Source organism: Aotus nancymaae, unplaced genomic scaffold (assembly GCF_030222135.1).
Source record: "Aotus nancymaae isolate 86718 unplaced genomic scaffold, 86718_ANA_hifiasm-v0.15.2.pri h1tg000036l, whole genome shotgun sequence".
Classification (NCBI taxonomy): domain Eukaryota; kingdom Metazoa; phylum Chordata; class Mammalia; order Primates; family Aotidae; genus Aotus; species Aotus nancymaae.
The window spans coordinates 703,248-714,289 of NW_026988450.1; the positions used below are offsets into that span (position 1 = coordinate 703,248).

The 11,042-nt window shown below is 43.6% G+C and overlaps 1 protein-coding gene across 2 annotated transcripts in view; it reads right to left on the reverse strand.

Moving 5' to 3' along the window:
• The window catches only part of PRKDC (protein kinase, DNA-activated, catalytic subunit), a 184,532-nt gene extending 173,543 nt beyond the window's left edge, over positions 1–10,989 (reverse strand). For both annotated transcript variants that reach the window (XM_064384164.1, XM_064384163.1), the window contains exons 1-7: positions 10,836–10,989; positions 7,992–8,068; positions 7,808–7,900; positions 4,066–4,140; positions 3,205–3,313; positions 1,725–1,837; positions 1,538–1,637 (exon numbers count right to left, since the gene is read on the reverse strand). In XM_064384164.1, the coding sequence (XP_064240234.1) occupies positions 1,538–1,637; positions 1,725–1,837; positions 3,205–3,313; positions 4,066–4,140; positions 7,808–7,900; positions 7,992–8,068; positions 10,836–10,989 (721 nt within the window). The remainder of the gene's footprint in view (positions 1–1,537; positions 1,638–1,724; positions 1,838–3,204; positions 3,314–4,065; positions 4,141–7,807; positions 7,901–7,991; positions 8,069–10,835) is intronic.
• Positions 10,990–11,042: the final 53 nt, after the last annotated feature.

Genomic DNA, 11,042 nt, shown 5'->3' on the forward strand with positions numbered 1-11,042 from the left:
AGTGAAATAAGCCACACAGAAAAAGCTACATACTATGAGTCCATCTTTGTAATATTTTTGAAATGACAAAACCACAAATGGAGACATATGAGTGGCGATTAGGGGTTCGAAGCAGCAGAAGACGTAACTATGGCTGTTAACGTAGTAGCACATGGGACATCTGTGCTGATAAATCTGTTCAATACCTTGACTGCAATGGCACATACACATGTGACAGAATTACACAGAACTCGCTGGGTGTGGTGGATTGTGCCTATAATCCCGGCACTTTGAGGTGGGCAGATTACTTGAGCCCAGGAGTTCAAGACCAGCCTGGGCAACATAGTGAGACCCTGTCTCAATTATTAAAAAAAGGCTGAGGCGAGCAGATCACAAGATTAGGAGTTCAAGACCATCCTGGCTAACATGGTGAAATCCATTCTCTACTAAAAATACAAAAAATTAGCCAGGCGTGTTGGTGTATGCCTGTAATCCCAGCTACTCGGGAAGCTGAGGCAGGAGAACTGCTTGAACCTAGGAGGTGGAGGTTGCAGTGAGCGGAGATTGCACCACTGTACTCCAGCCTGGGCAACAGAGCAAGACTCCGTCTCAAAAAAAAAAAAAAAAGAAAAGCAATAAAAAGGGGCCAGGAGCAGTGGCTCACATGTGTAATCCCAGAACTTTGGGAGGCCTAGGCGGGTGAATCTGAGCAGATCACTTGAGCCCAAGAGTTTCACACCAACTGGCCAACACAGCGAAACCCCATCTCTACTAAAAATACAAAAATTGGTCGGGTGCGGTGGCTCACACCTGTTAATACCAGCACTTTACGAGGCCAAGGCAGGCGGATCATGAGGTCAGGAGTTCAAGACCAGCCGGACCAGCATGGTGAAACTTTGTCTCTACTAAAAATACAAAAAACTAAACAGGCAAGGTGGCGGGTGCCTGTAATCCCAGCTACTCGGGAGGCTGAGGCAGGAGGATCGCTTAAACCTGGGAGGCAGAGGCTTCAGTGAGCCAAGATCGAGCCACTGCACTCCAGCCTGAGCAACAGAGCGAGACTCCATCTCTAAAAAATAAAACAAAACAAAACACAAAAATTAACCGGGTGGCGGTGTGTGCCTGTAAACACCAGCTACTCAGGAGGCTGAGGTGAAGAACTGCTTGAATCTGCGAAGTGGAGGTTGCAGTGAGCCGAAAAAGTGTCACTGCACTCCAGCCCAGGTCACAGAACAAGACTGTCTCAAAAAAAATTTTTTTAATTTTGTTTAATTGCACGGAACTAAATACACATACACAAATGTGTGGATGTTAAACTGATGGGATCCGACAAAGCTCCGTGGACAACAGCAATGTTAACACCCACCATGCTGCTGTGCTGTGGCTGGGAAAGACGTCATCGCTGGGGGAAATGGGGAGGCACACAGGCCCCTCTGGATTATTTCCCACTATTGTATATGAATTCACTATTGGCTTAAGAGTTCAAAGAAATGACCAGGCATTTGTCGTTAGACTTATAGATTTTGAATAAAGAAAATCAAGTGAAGCCAAGCAATACCTTCTTCCATGGACTTAGTGAAGTTGCACAGAAGCGAGGACAACCCCTTCAGACAGCCTGCCACAACAGGTAGCTTGGGCTCTCTTACTGCTGATGTCATCTAAAAGGAAAGATTTAAGAAGTTGTCACTATAAGAGAAAAATACAACCACGTCTATGGAAGCAGAACATCAGAAAGTTCATCATACCTGGGTCTTAAGTTCACCCAGAAAAGCACGGAACAGGTTTTCTGCATTGTTTATCATCTCACTAGGATGAACTTCACCCAATAATCCCAAGAGCTCATATACTTTTTCTAAAACTGAAAAAAAAAATTTAGAAAAGTGAAGGCCTCAAATTACATTTAAATAAGTTAAACCAAAATGTATAACCAAAATAAAACTATGTTAAGTTCAAAATAAATTTTTAGGACACATAAAACACATAGCTTTTAGGACTGCATTCTTTCCTGATAAGTTCTATGCAAATGTATTAATCATATTTGACATGTCTTATGAGTTTTCTTTTTAAAGGAATCATTTTGTAAAAATGTAACATTTTTGGCCAGGCGCAGTGGCTCACGCCTGTAATCCCAGCACTTTTGGAGGATGAGGTGGGCGGATCACCTGTGGTCGGGAGTTCGAGATCATCCTGACCAACATGGAGAAAACCCATCTCTACTAAAAATACAAAACATTAGCCAGGCATGGTGGAGCATGCTTGTAATCCCAGCTACTCGGGAGGCTGAGGTAGGAGAATCGCTTGAACTGAGGAGGCAGAGGTTGCGGTGACCAGAGATTGCACCATTGCACTCCAGACTAGGCAACGACCAAAATTGCGTCTCCAAAAAAAAACAAAAATTAACGTTTTTATGAAAGGAAATCTTCACACGTTGTTTTTGTTTGGTTCCATTTTGGTTTCTTTTCAGCAAAAAGGATTCATGTGCAGGTCGGGCACAGTGGCTCACGCTTGTAATCCCAGCACTTTGGGAGGCCGAGGCGGGTGGATCACGAGGTCAAGAGATCGAGACCATCCTGGTCAACATGGTGAAACCCCATCTCTACTAAAAATACAAAAATTAGCTGGGCATGGTGGCGCGTGCCTGTAATCCCAGCTACTCAGGAGGCTGAGGCAGGAGAATTGCCTGAACCCAGGAGGCGGAGGTTGCGGTGAGCCGAGATCGTGCCATTGCACTCCAGCCTGGGTAACAAGAGCGAAACTCTGTCTCAAATAAAAAAATAAAATAAGGCCGGGCGCGGTGGCTCAAGCCTGTAATCCCAGCACTTTGGGAGGCCGAGGCGGGTGGATCACGAGGTCAAGAGATCGAGACCATCCTGGTCAACATGGTGAAACCCCGCCTCTACTAAAAATACAAAAATTAGCTGGGCATGGTGGCGCGTGCCTGTAATCCCAGCTACTCAGGAGGCTGAGGCAGGAGAATTGCCTGAACCCAGGAGGCGGAGGTTGCGGTGAGCCAAGATCGTGCCATTGCACTCCAGCCTGGGTAACAAGAGCGAAACTCCGTCTCAAAAAAAATAAATAAAAATAAAAAAAATAAAATAAAATAAAATAAAGGATTCATGTGCAAAACATGTAAGACCTTAGTACAGAAAACCTAAATTTTACACTAATAATTTGTTAATATTAATTTACTAAACTATTGGAAAATAACATGTAAATGCATCTCACCTGTATCTGGTATTTTTTTTTTCAATGCAAGTTCTCCATAGAATTTACTAAACAATTCTCCAATTTTCAATTCATCCATGAGTCTAGAACTTCTAAAAGTCTGAAGTAACTAAAAGAATAAAAATTCGTACATCAGTATAGTGCAGGAATCAAGAAAAAAAATAAAAATTAGCACTCTCTCTAAAGAGGAAAATAAACGGATTCCTCTCTCTCAGTGCGTCTGTACACAGCGAAGGTTCAGAATCAGGTATGTCTCAAAGATTTACACTTGGTCTCTCGGGATTCACATCCAGCCCGGCTTATCTGGGGAGGTGGGTGGTGGAAGAACACAGGGGAAGAGTGCTTTAGGCTTGTTACCTTCCCAAAGAACCGAGATGACTAGAACCATTCTCTCAAAACCAAGGACGAACAAGAAACAAAGGAACTCTAACATACGGATACAAAAAAAAACCAGAAAGAGGTCACAGTGACCCCAACAACCACTTAAACGCAACTTAAATGCTAAGGTTTTAGGAAAAACATCAGAGATACGAGGTAATCTTTCAGCAATTCCTGATAGCATTGGGTTTCGCCAAAGCCAGTAAGGGCAATAAATGAAAGAGCAATAAATTCCTTAGTCATTTTCCTCCTTCATTCTCCTCACAACTCAAAATTCTTCTTTTACTACACAGAAGAGTCTGGGAACAAAAAGCCAGGGTATTGTCAAGTGACCATCGGAAAATATGCATCTTACCCATACATCAATGTGATTAGATTCTATCCTTCCCCAAAACTCTCACCCAAAACAAAACTCAAAATTCTGACTTTCTTTCAAAAGTTGTATGTTTAATATAAAATACATGTACTTAGAAACATAATTACCTTAATAAGAAGGTCCAGGGCTGGAATTTTACATTTAGCAGCTCTATCTTTTGTATACACACTGGTACAAGTATTCTAGGTTTTAAAAAAGACATAATCAAAATCATCAATAAGCTATAAAAGACTCAGCAATATCTAAAACTACATCTCCAAGAGGAACAATACCAAAATTTAGTATTTAGCTGTCAAAAATGTAACATTAGGCCGGGCGCAGTGGCTCATGCCTGTAATCCCAGCACTCTGGGAGGCCAAGGCGGGTGGATCACAAGGTCAGGAGGTCAAAACCAGCCTGGCCAGCATGGTGAAACCCCATCTCTAATAAAAATACAAAAATTAGCTGGGCATGGTGACATGCACCTGTAAGCCTACCTACTCAGGAGGCTGAAGCAGGAGAATTGCTTAAACCTGGGAGGCAGAGGTTGCAGTGAGCCAAGACTGTGCCACTGCACTCCAGCCTGGGCAACAGAGTGAGACTCCCGTCTCACAAAATAAACAAATAAATAAATAAATAAGAGTATGTAAATGTAAAGATTAAATATTATTGACCCGACGCTGTGCTTCATGCCTGTAATCCTAGCACTTTGGGAGGCAGAGATGGGAAGATCACTTTAGCTCAGGAGTTCAAGATCAGCCTGGGCAACAAGGCAAAACCCTGTCTATACAAAAAAAAAAAAAAAAAAAAAAGAGATACAAAAATTATCTGGGCATAGTGGCACACACCTGCGGTCCCAGCAACATCAGAGGCTAAGGTGGGATGGGTAATCACCTGAGCCCAGGAGATGGAGGCTGCAGTGAGCCACGATCGCACACTGCACTTCAGCCTGGATGACAGAGCAAAACCCTGTCTCACAAAATAAAAATAAACAATGAAAATAAAAATTATTATTATTATTATTTTGAGATGGAGTATCACTCGTCACCCAGGCTGGAGTGCAATGGAGCTATCTCAGCTTACTGCAACCTCCACCTCCCAGGATCAAGGGTTTCTCCTGCCTCAGCCTCCCAAGTAGCTGGGATTACAGGCACCTACCACCATGCCTGCTAATTTTTGTATTTTTAGTAGAGATGGGGTTTCGCCATGTTGGCCAGGCTGATCTTGAACTCTTAACCTCAAGTGATCCACTTGCCTCAGCCGCCCAAAGTGCTGGGATTAGAGGTGTGAGCCACTGCGCCCAGCCAAAAAATAAAAATAATCAAAAGCACTGATGCAATATGCTGTGGTAATGGTATCAGCAAGAACAAAAAAAAAAAAAATACAAATTAAACAGATACCTCAGTGGAATTTTTTTTAAAGTCACTCTTCCTTATATACTTCTCATAGTACCTATTGCCATGTATCAAGAGAAAGAAATGAAATATAAAAAGGGTGACTAAAGATATTCAGAGTTCTAGGCCGGGCGCAGTGGCTCACGCCTTTAATCCCAGAACTTTGGGAGGCCGAGGCGGGTGGATCACGAGGTCAAGAGATCGAGACCATCCTGGTCAACATGGTGAAACCCCGCCTCTACTAAAAATACAAAAATTAGCTGGGCATGGTGGCGCGTGCCTGTAATCCCAGCTACTCAGGAAGCTGAGGCAGGAGAATTGCCTGAACCCAGGAGGCGGAGGTTGCGGTGAGCTGAGATCGCACCATTGCACTCCAGCCTGGGTAACAAGAGCAAAACTCTGTCTCAAAAAAAAATAAAAATAAAAATAAAAAAGATATTCAGAGTTCTGTGGCACAGCTACAGAAAAAACAAACAAACAAACAAAAGACATTCAGAGAAGAATGGCTGGGACTCTACAGGAAAAGAGCACAGTGTAACTAAACAACATGTGTTCTGGACTGAGGCCCTGGCTCCAAAAGACAGGTGAGTGTCGTTCCTTCTAAGTTTCATTCACAAGCTAGTGAGATTAGGAGTAACTACCTCACAGAGTTTTGGTAACATTAAGTAAGACAAACTATAAATTAAAGAACTTTGTGAACTGTAAAGCACTCTACAAAAAGTATTAGCTACTCCTACTACTGAGACAATTACTAAAAACATTAAGATTCCAATCAAGATAATCTAGAAGTCAAAAGGGAATAAAATTTAAAACACCTATTAAAAAAGACTGACAACAGGAAGAATGCAGTGGCTCATGTCTGTAATCCCACAGCTTTGGGAGGCTGAGGCAGGAGTATTGCTTGAAGCCAGGAGTTGGAAACCATCCTGGGCAGCATAGTGAAACTCCATCTCTGCAAATTAAAAAAAATTTAGCCAGGCATAATGGCTTGTGCCTATAGTCCCAGGTACGTAGGAGGTTGACACAGAAGGATCCCTTGAGCCCAGGGGTTTGAGGCTCCAGTGAGCCGTGATCGCACCACTATACTCCATCCTGGGAAACAGAGCAAGACTTTGTCTCAAAGAAATAAAATTAGCCAGGCCCTAGGGAGGCTAAGGCAGGAGAATCCACCGAGCCTAGGAGTTAAAGGCTGCAGGGAGCTACAACAGCACTACTGCACTCCAGCCTGGGAGACAAAGTGAAACCCTGTCTCCAAAAACAAAAATGACTGATAACCATTAAAAGTAATATTTTAGGCCAGGCATGGTGGCTCACACCTGTAATCCCACCACTTTGGGAGGTTAAGGCCAGCAGATCACAAGGTCAGGAAATTGAGACCATCCTGACCAACACGGTGAAACCCCGTCTCTACTGAAAATATAAACAAATTAGCTGGGCATGGTGGCACACGCCTGTAGTCCCAGCTACTCGGAAGGCTGAGGCAGGGGAATCACTTGAACTTGGGAATCACTTGAAGTCGGGAAGCGGAGGTTGCAGTGAGCTGAGATCACACCACTGGACTCCAGCCTGGGCAACATAGCAAGACTCTTGTCTCAAAAAAAAATAAGTAATATTTTTTATATTTTAACTAGTTAAAATTTACAAAACATCTTAGAAATGACCTCCAATTGAATACCTCCTTCATCCTTCATTAACTATTAGCACAAAAGAACCAGAAGCAAATTCAGGACCAATAAAAACTTACCATGCATGATATGTGGTACTTGACAGTACAAGTAAGAAACAACCTCATTTATGACTGCTAGTTCCTAGCATATGAAGAGGAAACCTGGGGACAGCAGGTTGGAGAATGAGAGACCCAAGAGAGCCAAACTTTTCCGACTGTTGTCAAAGGGAATACACGAACTACAGGGAACACGATCTTACCCAGTAAAAGGCTTTTTTTAAATTGTATTTTAAAATGTTCCATAATCGGCCGGGCGTGGTGGCTCACGCCTGTATTTCCAGCACTTTGGGAGGCTGAGGCGGGTGAATCAGGAGGTCAGGAGTTCAAGACTAGCCTGGCCAAGATGGTGAAACCTCATCTTAATGACAACAACAAAAAAAGTTCCAGAATCTCTCCACAATTCAAAAAATACTACCTGTGATGACTTTTTGTGAAAGGTATTATTTATCTCATGTGTAAAATACCGTCGGGGGCCAGGGAGCCTGGGGTGCACTGCCGTCTCCTCAGGAAAAAAACTAAGGTAGTTACCAAAAAAATTATCAAAGTAGTTTCCCTGACAAAGGCCTTTGCTTACTAAATCTAAAAAATAATGAAGAGCCTACATTTGTAATACAATGAAGCAGAAATAAGCAAATTCCCCATTGAGAAAGGAGAATTTTTTATCTTTAAAATAATAATCCAAGTTCCTCACACCGTAAGTTAAATATAAGTTGATATATAATGTAATGAGTTATATTTTTTACTTCTTACCTTAATTTCAAGACAGTAAGGCGCCATCTTCTGGCCCATTTTTTCTAAGAAAATACATAAAAACTTTAGGATTTCTTCTCTACATTCACGAAACTGTAATGAAAGAGATACACATTGTAAATCTGGGTAAGAGGAGTCATTTCAGGAATACACAAGAAAATCAAAACAAAAACTGTCAACTTACTTCAATACTGTTGAGTGACTTTCGGACAAATACAAGCAAACCAAAATCTCTGGAAAAAACTAAAGATGTCTGTAATGCTGTTCAAAAAAACAAGTAATTAAGTTAAGAGAGTGCCAAGAGCATCATGTAAAACTACTCCTAAGGGGGTTGCACAGATTTTCAGGGCACAGCCTTAAAAATATAAAACACTTACCCAAGGTTGCTGTATTAAAACAAGGAAAGCAGTGAAACCCCGTCTCTACTAATACAAAAAATTAGTTAGGCATGGTGGCGCGTGCCTGTAATCCCAGCTACTCAGGAGGCTGAGGCAGGAGAATTGCCTGAACCCAGGAGGCGGAGGCTGCAGTGAGCCGAGATCACGCCATTGCACTCCAGCCTGGGTAACAAGAGCGAAACTCCATATCAAAAACAAAACAAAAAAAAAACAAGGAAAGCAAAAAATTCTAGACAATGTTCTACAGGCATACAGTAGGCAGAATAATGGCCCTGCATCCCAATTCCTGGGGTCACACCTTGTGAATATGTTAACTGTGCATGGCAAAAGGAAATTAAGCTTGCAGACGGAATTAAGGTAGCTAATCAGCTGACCTTAAAATGGGGAAATCATAGTGGATTATCCAGAGGGTCCAATGTAATCACACAGGCCCTTAAAAGTAAGAAGATAATGAGAACCTGCTTAGTCGTAAGGAAAAAAAAAGGTAAGAAGATAAAGAAGAGTGGGTCACAGAGACAAGAAGGTGGGAAATCAGAAGATTCCAAACCTCTGGTTAGGGGTACTTGACATGCTGTTGCTGGCTTTGAAGATGGAGGGAAGGGAGCTGTGATCCAAGGAAAGGGACAGCTTCAAAAAGTATGGAATGTCAGGGACCTCAATCCTACAACCTGAATGAATAAGGCAACAGATCCTCCCAGGAGCCTTCAGAAAGAAAGCAGCCCTGCCTGGTGGTACTTTGGTTCTAGCTTCCTGAGACCTGTGTGGAATTCTGACTTACAGAATCCCTCTTACAATGGGAAATGTGAGTAACAGATCTATGCTGTTTTAAACCACTAAGTCTGTGGTAATTGTTACAGCAGCAATAAGGAACTAATACACTTCCCCTGGAATTTCTCAAAAGGAGATACGTTAGCCGGGTGCAGTGCCTGGAATCCCAGTACTTTGGGAGGCTGAGGTGGGTGGATCACCTGAGGTCGGGAGTTCCAGATCAGCCTGACCAACACGGAGAAACCCGTCTCTACTAAAAATAGAAAATTTGCCAAGCGTGGTGGCACATGCCTGTAATTCCAGTTACTTGGGAGGCTGAGGCAGGAGCATCGCTTGAACCCAGGAGGCGGAGGTTGCGGCAAGCCAAGATCGCGCTATTGCACTCCAGCCTGGGCAACAAGATCAAAACTCCAACTCAAAAAATAAAAAAATAAAAAAGAAAGAAGATGTCATAAATGGAAGGTATGCTTGGAAGTGCTTTAAAAACAAGTTGCTAAACAAACAAAAATGAATTATAAATTTGAAACCCTGAGAAGAGAAAGTAATTATACAATGTTAGTTTTTTGTTTGATATTTCCCCATTGTTAACATATTCTTGACAACACATAGAATATGTAAGATACATATATATAGCATCTTTTTGAGACAGTCTTGCCGCCCAGGCTGGAGTGCAGTGGCACGATATGGACTCACTGCAACCTCCATCACCTGGGTTCAAGCCATTTTCCTGTCTCAGCCTCTCGAGTAGCTAGAACTACAGGCTCACGCCACCGTGCCCGGCTAAGTTTTGGATTTTTAATAGAAACGAGGTTTCACCATACTGGTCAGGCTGGTCTCAAACTCCTGACCTCAGGTGATTCGCCCGCCTCGGCCTCCCAAAGTGCTAGGATTACAGCATAAGCCACAGCACCCGGGCACATACACTATCTTGTTTAAACTGCTTATGTGATTCCCACACCATATTCAGTACTAGCCTCTCCGGCAGAAAATCTCACCTAACTTTTGGTGAGATGGTGTTCTGGGCACAACATCCAGAAGAGGTCTGCACACTCGTGTTTTAAAGAAGGAATTATAGGAGTTTCTACACAATGAAATACCTGAATTTTTAAAATGCCGAAAAGAGGCACTTTTACTACAAAGGGGAAAAAGTTCCCACCCAGGCATTGCTAAATTAAAAGACTTCAATGATATTTTTTCAATTATTCTCAAAGTAGGAAAAGCAAATATAAGGGTTTGGAAAAGGTACTGTTGGGAATTAGTCGAGATTCAGGTGAAAGCAAATACTTTCTCTTGGCCGGGCGCGGTGGCTCACGCCTGTAATCCCAGCACTTTGGGAGGTAGAGGCTGTTGGATCACGAGATCAGGAGTTCGAGACCGCCTGACCAGCATGGTGAAACCACATCTCTACTAAAAATACAAAAAAATTAGCCGGGGGTGGTGGCGCGCGCCTATAATCCCAACTACTCAGGAGGCGGAGGTTGCAGTGAATTGAAATCGCGCCATTGCACTCCAGCCTGGCGACAGAGCTAGACTCCATCACACACACGCGCGCGCACGCACGCACAAACACACACACACACACACACACTCTTACTCTGGCCCTCCCCCCACTCTGCATAGCAATGATTGCCAAATTACGAGTCGTTTTCACCTACTCTGGTTTTAAAATATCTTTCCTCTAATAATAGTGGGAAAAAAGCAGTATGACAAATCACTTTTTATACACAGAAATTCCCCCAAGAACCTAAACGCTGTACTTCAAAATACCGTCATCTAAGCAGAAAGAAGCGCCGGGCTGCCCAGCCCCAGAACGACTCGTGAAGCCAGGACCCACCCGCGGCCCAGCTCTGGCCGGTACCCACCCAGCAACGCGGGGCTGCCGCTCAGCACGCATTCCTGCCCCAGGCCGCGGATCAGCTGATGACCGGCAAGGGCAGCACCGCAGCGGTCCGCGGCGGTCAAGGTCTCCTGCAGCCGCAGCAGGGAGCAACGCACACCGGCTCCGGAGCCCGCCATGACGCCGAGTCCCGCTCCCGCGCGTGCGCCCGCTCAGCCCGGACCCGGAAATG